Consider the following 13,746-nt stretch of genomic DNA (forward strand, 5'->3'; position numbering starts at 1 on the left):
ATCGTACAAAGCGGCCATAACTCCGAAACTTTAACATAGGCATAAGGTAGTCTTGGTGATAAGGTTGCTTTGTACAACAGCGCCATCTATTTTAAATTAAGAATCCTTTGAAGGCAGTTTGGGGAAACCAACTGCCCCTTCGACAACATGTTGAAATATATGGCGTGTTAATTCAAACGTGAATCTGAAAGTTTGAATTTTGACAACTTTGATGGTAACATGATACAGATTTGGGACTGAATAATGGCTGTTGATGTTGTTCACATAAAACCTTGGTATCAGAAACACCTGGTAACCTAATTTACATGCAGATATCATAAATTGCTATTATTCTGCTTGAACCTGCTCAATTCTGTTCCGATGAAAAGCCATCTGTGGCTGTTCATACCAGTGAAAGTCTGGGTTAGAATATTGCCTTCAGTAACCCATGTCCAATGTCAACAGTTCTCGGTTGTGTAGATCAGTGCTTATGCTGTTGATCACAGGATTGTCTGGTCCAGATTCGAGTATTTACAGACCACCGCCATATCGCTGGAATATTGCTGAGTGCGGTGTATAACTAAACTCACTCACTCACTCATATCATCATGTAATTGTCTCTCATCTTAATACAGTAAGTATAGGTTACATTCCATAACAAACCAACAACCTGTGAAGATGTGACAAGTGTCTGTCAGCAATGGAAGTTTCCATGTAATAGACATTATATCTGGTATCAGACTTTCTCTTTGAAGTACAATTTGAATACTTGTTTTAGGTGGGATCCCATCCATGATTCAAACCCATGCTCTAAGAGTGAGGCGCCAAATCACTACGACAATCTCCTCAGCAGTCACCAAATAGAAGGGGTAGTTGTCCTCAAACCTGTACAATTTGTGTTCTGCAAGCTTCTGGGACTGTGGGATAGCCTAGTAGTTAAAGCGTTCACTCGTCATGCCAAAAACCTGGGTTTGATTCCCCACATGGGTACAATGTGTGAAGCCCATTTGTGGTGTTCCATGATACTGTTGGAATATTGCTAAAGAGGCATAAAACCATACTCACTCACTCACCCATATTTGGAGTAAAATTGGAAATTTTGGGTTGAATTATAAGCCCGTAGCTATGGAAACACTCTAGTAACCATGACAGCACAAATTATATGACATTTCCTGAAGATACATTTCACATTTCAAAGTATGCACACTTAATTTCGTAATTTCACCAATTTCTTAGTATGTGAAGGTGTTGAATTGCTTATATGTTTATCAAAATCAGAATGGAAGCCTTACAAATAATAGTCCAGATCATATACTTCTAATGTCCCTCTGAGAGTAGCAAAGCTGAAAAAACTATCCATTTTCATTACTAACTGAAATTGTGATGAAGTAAATTTTTAAAACATATATATGTATTGTTAGATCATTTACTTTCATTGTCCCTCTGATAAGCCACAATAAGATCATTTACTTTCATTGTCCCTCTGATAAACCACTATAGCAAACCTGAAACTACCATCCCTTTCCTTAACTCAGTGGAATTACAATGCAATGAATTTTTTTACTCCGAGAAAGCATATCTTCACCATTGTGTTTCTTAAGTACCGTGCTATCATAATGATATTTAGATTACAGAAATAGCAGATATTGCTGACATTGACTCTTGTTACATGTTCCTGTGTTGATAGTTTAAACTGTAGACTATGTAGGTGAGCCACTGTACCATGGTGCTATTCTCTATCAGAACACTGCAACATGATTCAAATATGCCTTTATCATGTTGTTTTAAAAAAATTATGTCCCGCTTGGATATTATGAGAAAACTGTCTTCACCCTTTTTTTTTTTTTTTTTTTTTTGATGGGGTGTAGTTTGTCTTTCATAATATTATAAATATTTTGTTGAAGCTGAAATAACTTTGCACAAGGTTGATTGTTTTGCATCCTTTGTCCCTCAATGTTTTTTTAGAGTTATCCCCTCCTTGCATGTTACCAAGCTGATCTCGGGTTGGAGTGGGTCAAGGTATTTTTGAGTATACCTCATGCTCATTGTTATGGTCAGGAAAATGTTGGCTGGGTGGTTTCAGCGACCATGGCACTGTTTCATGAAGCTGACATGGCACTAAGACAGTTGTAAGTGTGTGGCAAGTAGAGGTGACATGGCACTACGACAGTCGTAAGTCTGTGACAAGTAGAGGTGTCATGACATTCGTATGCTACCATCATGCTTTGTAAAGGAGCCTCGGTTAGTTAAGTGTTTCTGTTGCCACGGTAACCCAATCACATGGACTTTTGTGCAGTATTTGAAGTAGGGCCTGTCAGGCCTGGATTTAGGTTGCATCTGATATGCCTTAGCCAGTACTTCTATCACTCAAGCATGACCTGATTTCTTTGTCAGTTTGTGGCCGGAACTATAACTGTCTCCACTTCAAGAGGAAGTGTTGGTGACATAAATGGCCGGGTCATATGAGATGTCACAATTTGACATGCAGAGTTATGGCCCTTCGGCATGCCAGGAAACAGTAATCCTGGGTTCAAATCCCACACTGGCTCTGATTTTGTGTGAGTTGATTTCACTCATTGTTAAGCATCAGAAGCCTGCATCAATTCAGCCTTTCCTCCACATCAAGCTGATACACTGTGACATAACTGAAATACTGTTCCATGTGGTGTTAAATCAACGTCATGCCAGCCTACTTTGGGGTTGCGTCAAAGCAAGGGTTGGGGTTCGAATTCCCCACATGGATACAATGTATGAAGTGTCTCTTGTGTCCCTGTCGTGATATTGCTGGAATATTGCTAAAATCGACAGGAAAACAATTCTCACTCACTAAACCAACCTCCCTGACTCTGTCAGCTCCTCACAATGTGTCTATCACAAGTTTTATGTAGTATCCTGTTGTAATATGCCATATGTCATGTCACTCTCTCATAACTACTTCATATCAAATATGATATGTTGTCTCACCTATACATGTCCACTATGAAGATATGAAATTAATATTTTCCTGTTTTTGATAGCAACTGAACTACCCGTGCCTTGTTAATTGACAGTTTCAGTCTACTCTGTGGAAGTTTGTTAACACATACAGTTCTAAAATGCAAAGTTAATGTTCGTTTTTTTCCATGATGTATTTGTTGATCTATACCATTAAAAAAAAGTAGGGGATATCCCATTTTGTGAGAATACCTCTAACCAGTGCCAATGCCAGTGTGTATGAGAGTAACTAATGTATTTAGACAGAATGAAACACTTCCTAACGAATGGAATAAATTCACATTTTACCTCAATTTCTGTACATCATCTGTTTTCTCCTCATTTGTATTTTATCAGTCATGCAAATCCAGTATCCCCTGCTTTTTTTATTTTTGTTACCATAGCTACAGCTATTACTTTCAACATTTCAGTAAAAGAAGAAAGGATGGGGATCTTCCAGATAAAGTGTTTGTAAATCGCCGATCAGTATTAACGTGAGTATAGAACTTGTCGGTTGACCACAGATGTATGTCATCTGTCAGGAGCGATAAGCACTAGAATCAACGATTCACTCTGATAAAAATTCTCATTTTGTCTGTATCATATCTTTTTTGTTGTTTACAGTAACATCATAGAAGCATAAGGGGCAGCTGTCATGCTTAAGACATGTGGGTACAATGTGTGAAGCCCATTTCTTGTTTCCCTCGTGATATTGCTGGAATACAAGTATTGCTAAAAGCAGCATAAAACCATTCTCACTCACTAATAAAAGCATCACTTTCCACCCGTGTGATGCTGACATAGCATGATTGGATGTGAAATGGCCAGGTGCTTAAAGCGTCATGCTGAAGACCAGGGTTCGATTCCCTACATGTTCAATGTGGGAAATCAATATTATCTCATCATTTTGTAGGATTCCTGTTGTTTTCAACAACTAAAATAAACTCTGAATATGTTTTTAGTAATATGGGTCCCCTTTCTGTTTTCAGGGAATTGTTTGAGATCAACCATATAAGAACAATCTACCATATATTTGTAGCAATACTCGTGGTGTTTAGTCTAAATACCATCATCTTCGACTGGGTGGAGCAAGGCAGGTAAGCAATGTTTTTCATGCCGTTATATGGTTGGAACGTTTCTGAACAGTGAGGATGAAACCTGAAATACTTCTAGGTATTTCACAAGGTTCCCAGCAACCTGTACTGGTCTCAGCATATGTGACCAGAGGGATCAAGAGGGCAGCTTCATTCACTTGGCTTGCGTCATCAACCCCAATGACATGGGTCATTGCTCTTGTCATCAATTACTTGATTATCTGGTTCATATATCTGGAATATTTCCATATGTGATCCAAAACAGCAGACAGTAAAATTATTATCTGCTCATAACTTCTCCCTCCTTCCAACCCACTCTCCTTCCCTGCTTCATCCCCTTTCATCCCTCCCTCACCCCCTCCCTCACCCATTCCATATCATTCTTCTTTTTAAAGCCTTCTCTTCCAAACTCGCTGTTTCCATTAACCCTTGAAGATCCAGGTTAGAATTGGTATTCAGTAACCCATGCATGTCATATGAGGCAACTTACAGGATCGAGTAGTCAGGTTAGCTGACTGGGGTTGACACATGTCATCGCACCCCAAATGCATATGTCACTGTGCATGACATTGATGACTGGCCATCTGGAATATTGCAGAGTTGGGTGTTGAACATACAAGCAAACAAACGCTCTCTCCATTATACCCTTATTATCACGGTTGGGCTTGTGGGATAGCCTGATGGCTTAACTGTCTGCTAATCACGCTCAAGACCCACATTCGATTCCCCACATGGGTACAGCGTGTGATGCCCATTTTTGCTGTCACCTGCTGATATTGCTGGAACATTGTTAAGAGCAGTGTAAAACCAAACTCGCTCACTCACTATTGTCACGTTTTTGTACATTGTTTTTGACAGACTTGTCCTTGACTTTGACCTGATACAATGGGGCCTTGGGAAGTTTCCCAAGGTGATGGCTTTGTGGGTGTGTATGAAGCTAAGTACACTGCTGGTGGTGTACCCCGCCTTCTACTACTGGTCCAACAATCGTGTCCCTGGCAAACCACGTGAGTCACACTAAAGGGAGTTAACTCTTCCACAAGCACTGTGTTGATAATGTCATCTGTTGATCGAAGATTGGAACATAATCATTTATGAAATGTTTCTCAGTTTGTGAATCGACTGACCCCAATTTTCATACTTTTGGCATTTGATTTATTTCACATTCTTCCTTGCCTTGTAAGCCTGTTTGTTAAGGGGCATGTGATCGTATCCCAATCGATTCTCATACCATCACTCACTAGATTTTCTGGGCTAGACTCAGACTGGACTGGACTAGACTGCAATATTAATATAAAAAAACGACTACCAATCAATTAAGGTCACATGCAACGAAAAAATCAAACAAGATTAAAACACAGTTATCACGTATTCATGATGTAAAAATGCATTGCTGATTAAGAAAAATACAAATAAACAAAATCATAACAGTATAATTGCAAATCAAAGGTGCTATATTTTGTACTTTGGTTTACTTCCCTTGAAATGAGGCAGGCACAATACCAAACCCGACCTTATCCAGCTAGAGCATTGAGCATTGCATATTGTCATTAGCGGACAGGCAGGTAGACATATAGATGTCAGTAAACCAGACATATAGTGTTCTTTGTGACTGCTTACCACAATCAACATGTTGGGTTTTTTTAGGGTTTTTTATGTAACGAGTAGATTATTTACTTGTTATACATGATTAGACTACTGCTCATGATCTGATACTCTGAGCAGGCGTTCTGTTTCAAGGTCCGCGAACCTATTCACCAGGCATGTGTTATGAGCACAGCACAACATAGCTGTTGAAACCGCTTTTTCCTTTAGGGAAATTTAGTGAATCGTTTGAACTCTGATTTCACGGGCTCTTTGCCATCGCCTTTTTTTTGTTCATCTTTATAGATTGAATTGGCATTTTTGATGATTTGTTTCGGTAAGCGCATACCGAAAGGTATCAGAATCTGCAAAATTGTCTTTTTCAATGCATGTGACCTTGAAGTCTTCTAATTGTGAGGTTTTGATCCACTTGAAAGTGTCTTTATGAGATCATATAAAATATATATTTCAAACAATTGTGCATCTTTGTTGAGGGGATCTAAGACTTACTCTGAAAGAGCAACCTTGTAGCATCGATATTGCCAAGTACAGCAGTATATTATTACAAAAAAACAACTACCCTTCAACCAAGCCATTTGATTGTGAGATTTTGTGCATTGCAGTGTCTTAATGAGATCATATAAATATATATATTACAAACAATTGAGCATTTTTGTTGAAGGGATCCTAAATGTTTTTCAAAAAAAAAAAGTCTGTAGCCTTGATATTGATGCTTAGTATTAGAATTGTTTCTCTCACTGAGGATCTGTGAAGGTCCAGGTTACAATATATTGTCAGTAACCCATGCTTGTCGTAAGAGGTGGCTAACAGGATTGGGTGGTCAGACTTGGTTGACATCAGTTAGAAGTAGCCTTTCAGTTTGAAAGTTGCACTGCATCAGGCATTTGTGACCTCAGTTATCAACTGTTGTGGTCAAAATGATTCATGATCATAATAATAACAATAATTTATAGCGCATTTATCCATGAACACTGCATCCTCAATATCCGACATATTACGCCTGGTAAACGAGTACAGAACACTCCCTGTTGAGAATACAACCAGTTGAATGTCAGGAGCTCAAGGTTCAAGTACAGACTACCATCATATCGAATCAGGTACATCCAAACTGACGCATGGGTACGATACATGAGAAGCCCATTTCATGTATTCCCTGCAATGATATTGTTGAGATATGCTGAAATCCATGTAAAACCAAACTCACTCACTCACGAAACAAGTTTATGATTGAAAAGTTTGAGGCACTCAGGAAATAGCTAGGGTGGATATGCTGCTGTTTGAATAACACCTGTGCTTTTCACCTGTTGTTTCAGGTTTGATGGACTATATGTGGCTAGTGCTGTACATCGCGTACGAGTGCCTGTTCCTGGTGTTGCCAATGAAATATGTGACAGAGAATGAGCTGCCACCTGCATCTACCCTCATTATTGCTTGTGAGCAGGTGAGTGTCATTAGTGATTGGCTGAATGAAGAGCTCCTCAACAGCCAACAGCTGGACTTAGTGTCTCTAATTACATCATTTTCACCTGTGCGCAGGTTGAGAAAGAGTTAGTGATTGTGTGAATGTTGTTTTGTGTCTGAGCGGATTCCATTCCACTTTTTCTTTTTCAGTGTTTTCGCTGGCATTTTATACTCCTGGACGTTGTGCCCGGCTAGCATTTCAAATACCGGTCATTTGTAAATTTTACCAGCCAACTGATCACACTTTTCATTGTGCATGAGACCTTGTACCCAAACAACCACTAAGAAATATAGAGGGTATTGCAGTGCGCCAGTGCTGCTATTTTTAGCCTTGGTTTTTCCCAGACTGCTACTTGTTTTTGACATCACCTTGATGTCATAGTAAAAATGTAATGTTTTTTCAGGAGAAATATTATTGACAGAGATTATTAGAAAATTGATTGTAGAATTTAAACTGGTCATTCTAACTTTTTACCAGTCAAGTACACGTAAACATTTCTCATAGTAACTTTTAACAGTTGCCGTGAAATATGACCTCAAGCCACAAGTGGTTTGAAGAAAGCAATCATTTTTGTTAGAAGTATCAGGCTGTGTATAGACAACCTGAGTCTAGATGAATCTTAACTCAACAAAAATAAGAACTGTACACTCGTTTCAAAGTCAATAAGTTGAACATTTGTGGAGTCACAACTTCATGAAATCATGTCAATATCGAGTGTGTCCTCCATGGGTGTTCACAACTGCGATACATCTCCTCATGGATTGGATGATGCGTCTGAACACAGCTTGGGGAATGCGCCGATGTCATAGTAAAAATGTAATGTTTTTTCAGGAGAAATATTATTGACAGAGATTATTAGAAAATTGATTGTAGAATTTAAACTGGTCATTCTAACTTTTTACCAGTCAGGTACACGTAAACATTTCTCATAGTAACTTTTAACAGTTGCCGTGAAATATGACCTCAAGCCACAAGTGGTTTGAGGAAAGCAATCATTTTTGTTAGAAGTATCAGGCTGTGTATAGACAACCTGAGTCTAGATGAATCTTAACTCAACAAAAATAAGAACTGTACACTCGTTTCAAAGTCAATAAGTTGAACATTTGTGGAGTCACAACTTCATGAAATCATGTCAATATCGAGTGTGTCCTCCATGGGTGTTCACAACTGCGATACATCTCCTCATGGATTGGATGATGCGTCTGAACACAGCTTGGGGAATGCGCCGCCATATTTGTACCAACATGGCACCAAGCTCCTGCAGGTTCTGTGGAGGGTTCCTTACTTGACGGAGTCGCCTGCCTAACACATCCCACACATGCTCTATGGAGTTGAGGTCGGGAGATCTTGAGGGCCACTCCATGATATTGATGCCAGCATTCCTGAGGAAATTCGTTGTAAATTTGGCCGTATGAGGTCTGGCTTTATCCTGTTGGAAAGTCAGACCTGGGCCTTGAGCTGCCATGAATGGAAAAAAGTTTGGAGCGAGATCCCTGTATGCTGCAGCATTAAGGTTTCCCTTGATGACAATGAGTTGGGATCGAGCATGACTGTTGATATGACCCCAAACCATAACACTACTGTCCCCAAATTGATCCACTTCCTGTACGCAGCACTGGGCATTGCGTTCTCCTTGTCTTCTTCAAACTCTAACCCTTCCATCAGCAAAGGTTAATGTGAACCTTGATTCATCACTAAACTCAACCCTATTCCAATCTTGCTGGGTCCATCTCAGGTGCTTTCATGCCCAGAGAAGACATTGTTAATGGAAAAGGGTTAGAATTCGTCCACGATATGGTCACTGTGCATGAAGACGAGCAGAGTGCAGGCGATTTTGAATGGTTTGGGCAGTCACTCGACCTCCAAACAATACATTCCCAGTGGATGTGGCAGTGACAAACCGATTACGCAAATGACATAAAACAGTCTGTCAGTCTTCTGCATGTGACGTCACACGTGGTCAACCAGGACAAGGGTGGTCAGCTGTGATGCCAGTTTGATTGACACATGGCTGGAGATTATGTCTGTCGACTGCATCCCATAACCCTTGCAACATCAGTGACAGACGTACCCGTATTCAGCATGCTAATGGCATGTTCACGCTGAATGTTTGACAGTCATGGCATTGCAAATTAACGAATAGTTAACCATAAAACCGTGTTTTTCTGAGGTGACGCTCTACTCTGCTACTGTGAGATGCAAGACTATTGCATTATAGAACTATGTGTTTGTATCTTGACATAGCATAGACTAATACCACTGTTTGTCCCTACGGAAATCAACATTTTTGTTTGTTTTTCTTCCCCACAGCTGCGCCTGTGCATGAAGACCCACGCCTTTGTGCGTACCAACATGGTACGTTTACTGAATCACAAGAAAGATGACAGCAAGGAGATTGAAGGTAATATGACTTCCAGCTGTTTTCGTAATACTGGGTGTTTATAGTACCACTACTAACCATATAATACTGAAGACAGATTTGCAACAATCTTAAATTGAGAATATTCAGAACACACTCAGCCAGCCAAAGACATCATGATTCATGTAAAGTATCGCAAAGTTTCAATGTGTGCAACTTAATCTCAATCCCTAATTGAGGAAAGTCTCTTGTAAACAGAAATCTCAGTATTTATAGGAAAGTCCAGTGGGCTCATCATGCTGAAGATCTGGGTTCAATTCCCCTCATGGGTACAATGTGTGAAGATCATTCCTGGAGTTACCTGTCGTGATATGGCTGGAATATTGCTGAAATTGACATAAAACCATACTCACTCACTCACATGTGACTCACTGATTTTCAAGGTCTCTTAAAATATAGTAATTATATCCTAACAACAAGCTATATGTATGAAATGATTTCTGAAAGGCAAGTAGTTCAGCTGTGTACACTGTTTCAGGGGAAGATATGTCGAAAAGTGAAAATCACTGCCCAGGCTTCTCCAAGTATCTTTACTTCCTGTTTGCCCCCACCCTGATCTACAGAGACTCCTACCCCAGGTATGTGAACCATAGGTATCTAACATGTGATTCAGATTCATAATGATCAGATTATAAACTGGTGGGTGACTGAAAAGTCATCCTCGATATCTCCAGGGTATACATTCCGATAAGTCTCCACTATACCCTGGAAGCATCTATGGCTCTGCCAGATAAATTTATTACCTCCCTTGACTGTCTTCAATCAGGTGTCTACGCTGGGAAGTTGAGCGAACCAATCACAACTCACTTTCGTTTTTTTAATTATCTAACCGATTATACTTGGCAACAGAAACAATGCAGAGGTTATTTGGAAGAGGTAGAAGGAGTTCTTGCATATGTTGTTTTAAAATTTCGAACCTGTCAATTTGCTTGTATGATTTCCCTAAAATCTGAGTCGCACTGCGAGCAAACCTTCGCAGTTGCGACCGCTAGCTTTGTTGACACTGGCAAGCTCGGTTATAACGGCGGCCTAGCTGATTGGCTACTGTGAGAAGGCGGAGCCAGCAAAGGGAGGTAATAAATTTATCTGGCTGAGCCGTAGATGCGTCCAGGGTATAGTGGAGACTTATCGGAACGTATACCCTGGAGATATCGAGGATGTTGAAAAGTGTGTTTGAATGTTTCTTCTTTTAGGGGTATTTAGGAGCTGGTGTGATGAGGAACGCTTTTTATGGATAGACAACTTTAATGCTGTAGATACATTTCGGTGTAGGATGGTTTGGATTCGATTATATACAGATAAACTCTAAATAGCAGGAATATTGCTGAGTGTAGCATAAAACTAAACTCACTAACTCACTTAGTATTTTCCTTGATGATTCACCCATGAAGGTCCCAGGGTAGAATAGGCCTTCAGCAACCCATGCTTGCCATAGAAGGCAACTATGCTTGTCGTAAGAGGCGACTAACAGGATCGGGTGGTCAGACTGGCTGACTTGGTTGACACATGTCAGCCGTACCTAATTGCGCAGATCGATGTTCATGTTGATCACTGGATTCTCTGGTCCAGACTCGATTATTTACAGACCTCCGCTAAATAGCTGGAATATTGCTGAGTGCGGCGTAAAACTAAACTCACTCACTCACTCACCTTGATGATTCAGTCAGGATGTGAACATCTTTCAGAAACTTCAGTATGAGAGAGATTATGATCAGATTATTTGCTGGTGATGCAAGATGGCCAAATCTCTGTTTGAATATGTTACAGAACACACAGTATTCGATGGAAATATGTGGTGAGCAACTTCACGCAGGTGTTTGCCTGTCTCATGTACACGTACTACATCTTTGAGAGATTCTGCATCCCATATTTCCGGAAGTTCAACAAGGATCATGTCACTCCCAAGGCCCTGATGCTATCAGCCTTTGGCTGCATGCTGCCTGGAACTCTGGTGCTGTTTATTGGTAAGGTGTGTTGCCAGGAAAACTGGTGCCATTTATTGGTAAGGTGTACTGTCAGAAGAAATGGTGCTGTTTATTGGTAAGGTGTGTTGCCAGGAAAACTAGCATATGTTGGTAAGGTATGTTTCTGGGAGAACTGGTGCCATATATTTGTAAGGATTGTTGCCAGGAGAACTGATGGCATATATAAATATAGTGTGTTGCCAGGAGAACTGATGCCATATATTAGGATGGTGTGTTGCCTGAGGGAACTGGTGCCATATATTGATCAAGTATGTTGCCTGGAACTCTGGTGCTGTTTATTGGTAAGGTGTGTTGCCAAGAGAACTGGTGCCATATATTGATAAGGTGGGTTGCCAGGAGAATCGGTATCATATATTGGTAAACTATAGTGCCAGGAGAACTGGTGCTATATATTGGTAAGGTGTGTTGCCAGGAGAACTGGTGCCATATATTGGTAAGGTGGGTTGCCAGGAGAATGGGTATCATAAATTGGTAAGGTATAGTGCCAGGAGAACTGGTGCTATATATTGGTAAGGTGTGTTGCCAAGAGAACTGGTGCCATATATTGGTAAGGTGTGTTGCCAAGAGAACTGGTGCCATATATTGGTAAGGTGGGTTGCCAGGAGAATGGGTATCATATATTGGTAAGCTATAGTGCCAGGAGAACTGGTGCTATATATTGGTAAGGTGTGTTCCCAAGAGAACTGGTGCTATATATTGGTAAGGTGTGTTGCCAAGAGAACTGGTGCCATATATTGGTAAGGTGGGTTGCCAGGAGAATGGGTATCATATATTGGTAAGGTATAGTGCCAGGAGAACTGGTGCTATATATTGGTAAGGGCTGTTGTCAGGAAAACTGGTCCCATATATTGGTAAGGGCTGTTGTCAGGAGAACTGGTGCTATATATTGGTAAGGGCTGTTGTCAGGAAAACTGGTCCCATATATTGGTAAGGGCTGTTGTCAGGAGAACTGGTGCTATATATTGGTAAGGGCTGTTGTCAGGAGAACTGGTGCTATATATTGGTAAGGGCTGTTGTCAGGAAAACTGGTCCCATATATTGGTAAGGGCTGTTGCCAGGAAAACTGGTCCCATACATTGGTACGGTATGTCGATAAGAGAACTGGTACCATACATTGGTATGGTGAGTTTATTGGTAAGATGTGTTGCCAGGAAACCTGTGACTGTTTATTGGAAAGTTGTGTTACAGAGGACATTTGTGCCATATATTGGTGTGACATGTTCTCGGAAGCTACAGGTTCTGTTTCAATCATGGATGCATGGTGTGAAGACTCTAATGGAATATTTGCTGAATATGGTGTAAAGCCAACTGACTCGCTTTTATTTCTTGTTTGGTGGTTCTTTGACTTTGGTATGAGATTTTTACCTGGCCCAGATAAAAATTGCTGATCACCATGACATGGCTACAGTAATGCTGAGTGTGGTGTAAAGCAACATTCACAGAGTGTTCTTTTTATCATCTATAGTCACTAACCTTTGGCTGTGAGACTGAAAGTGGATAGATGTTGCTCATAATATTTTTCCACTGGTTTGCATGGTCCACCTCATTTGCAGACCACTATGACTCAGCGGAAGTATTGCTGACTCGCCCACTCACTTGCCTCTGACTCACAGGTCTTTCTATCTCAGGTTTCTTTGCCATCCTGCACTCCTGGTTGAATGCATTTGCTGAGATGCTACGCTTCGGGGACCGCCTCTTCTACAAGGACTGGTGGAACTCCACCACCTTCTCCAACTACTACCGCACCTGGAACGTCGTCGTACACGACTGGCTGTACACCTACATCTACAAGGACTTCTGCAGGGTGGGTACAGCTTGCCATGGGTCCTCAGTTAACGATGGATAATACCGTTTGGTGCCAAGTTGAGATTCAGTTACCGAAGTCATGCATCCACAACTGGACTTGTGCATTAGGAGCACTGTTGAGGTTTACAGTCAGAACATGCCATGTAGTGTCTGATATATTTGTGGTGATAAAAGAGACAGTCAAGAGCCCGTCAGAAATTCACTGTTTCTAGTGTTCTGTCAGGCCATGGTTCTTGGTAATGATTATGGACAATTCTAGGAGCCTGTTTAAGATTTCCGGCAAAAACGCTTACTTAGCTATTCAATCAAATAGGCACTCACTCCTCCTCCACGCGCGCACGCACGCACGCACACACACACACGCACGGCCCTATGGGGTAGCCTAGTGGATAAGGCGTTCACTTGTCATTGCTGGAGACCTGG

General features: G+C 40.8%; 1 protein-coding gene across 3 annotated transcripts in view; it reads left to right on the top strand.

Annotated features, from left to right (window-relative positions):
* LOC137255746 (sterol O-acyltransferase 1-like) overlaps positions 1-13,746 on the top strand; it is a 32,584-nt gene that overhangs the window by 14,534 nt on the left and 4,304 nt on the right. For all 3 annotated transcript variants that reach the window (XM_067793254.1, XM_067793253.1, XM_067793255.1), the window contains 8 exons: positions 3,384-3,446; positions 3,942-4,049; positions 4,905-5,053; positions 6,965-7,092; positions 9,424-9,514; positions 10,011-10,110; positions 11,300-11,496; positions 13,146-13,321. In XM_067793254.1, the coding sequence (XP_067649355.1) occupies positions 3,384-3,446; positions 3,942-4,049; positions 4,905-5,053; positions 6,965-7,092; positions 9,424-9,514; positions 10,011-10,110; positions 11,300-11,496; positions 13,146-13,321 (1,012 nt within the window). The remainder of the gene's footprint in view (positions 1-3,383; positions 3,447-3,941; positions 4,050-4,904; positions 5,054-6,964; positions 7,093-9,423; positions 9,515-10,010; positions 10,111-11,299; positions 11,497-13,145; positions 13,322-13,746) is intronic.

The sequence above is a fragment of the Haliotis asinina genome, chromosome 11, assembly GCF_037392515.1.
Source record: "Haliotis asinina isolate JCU_RB_2024 chromosome 11, JCU_Hal_asi_v2, whole genome shotgun sequence".
NCBI classification, from domain to species: domain Eukaryota; kingdom Metazoa; phylum Mollusca; class Gastropoda; order Lepetellida; family Haliotidae; genus Haliotis; species Haliotis asinina.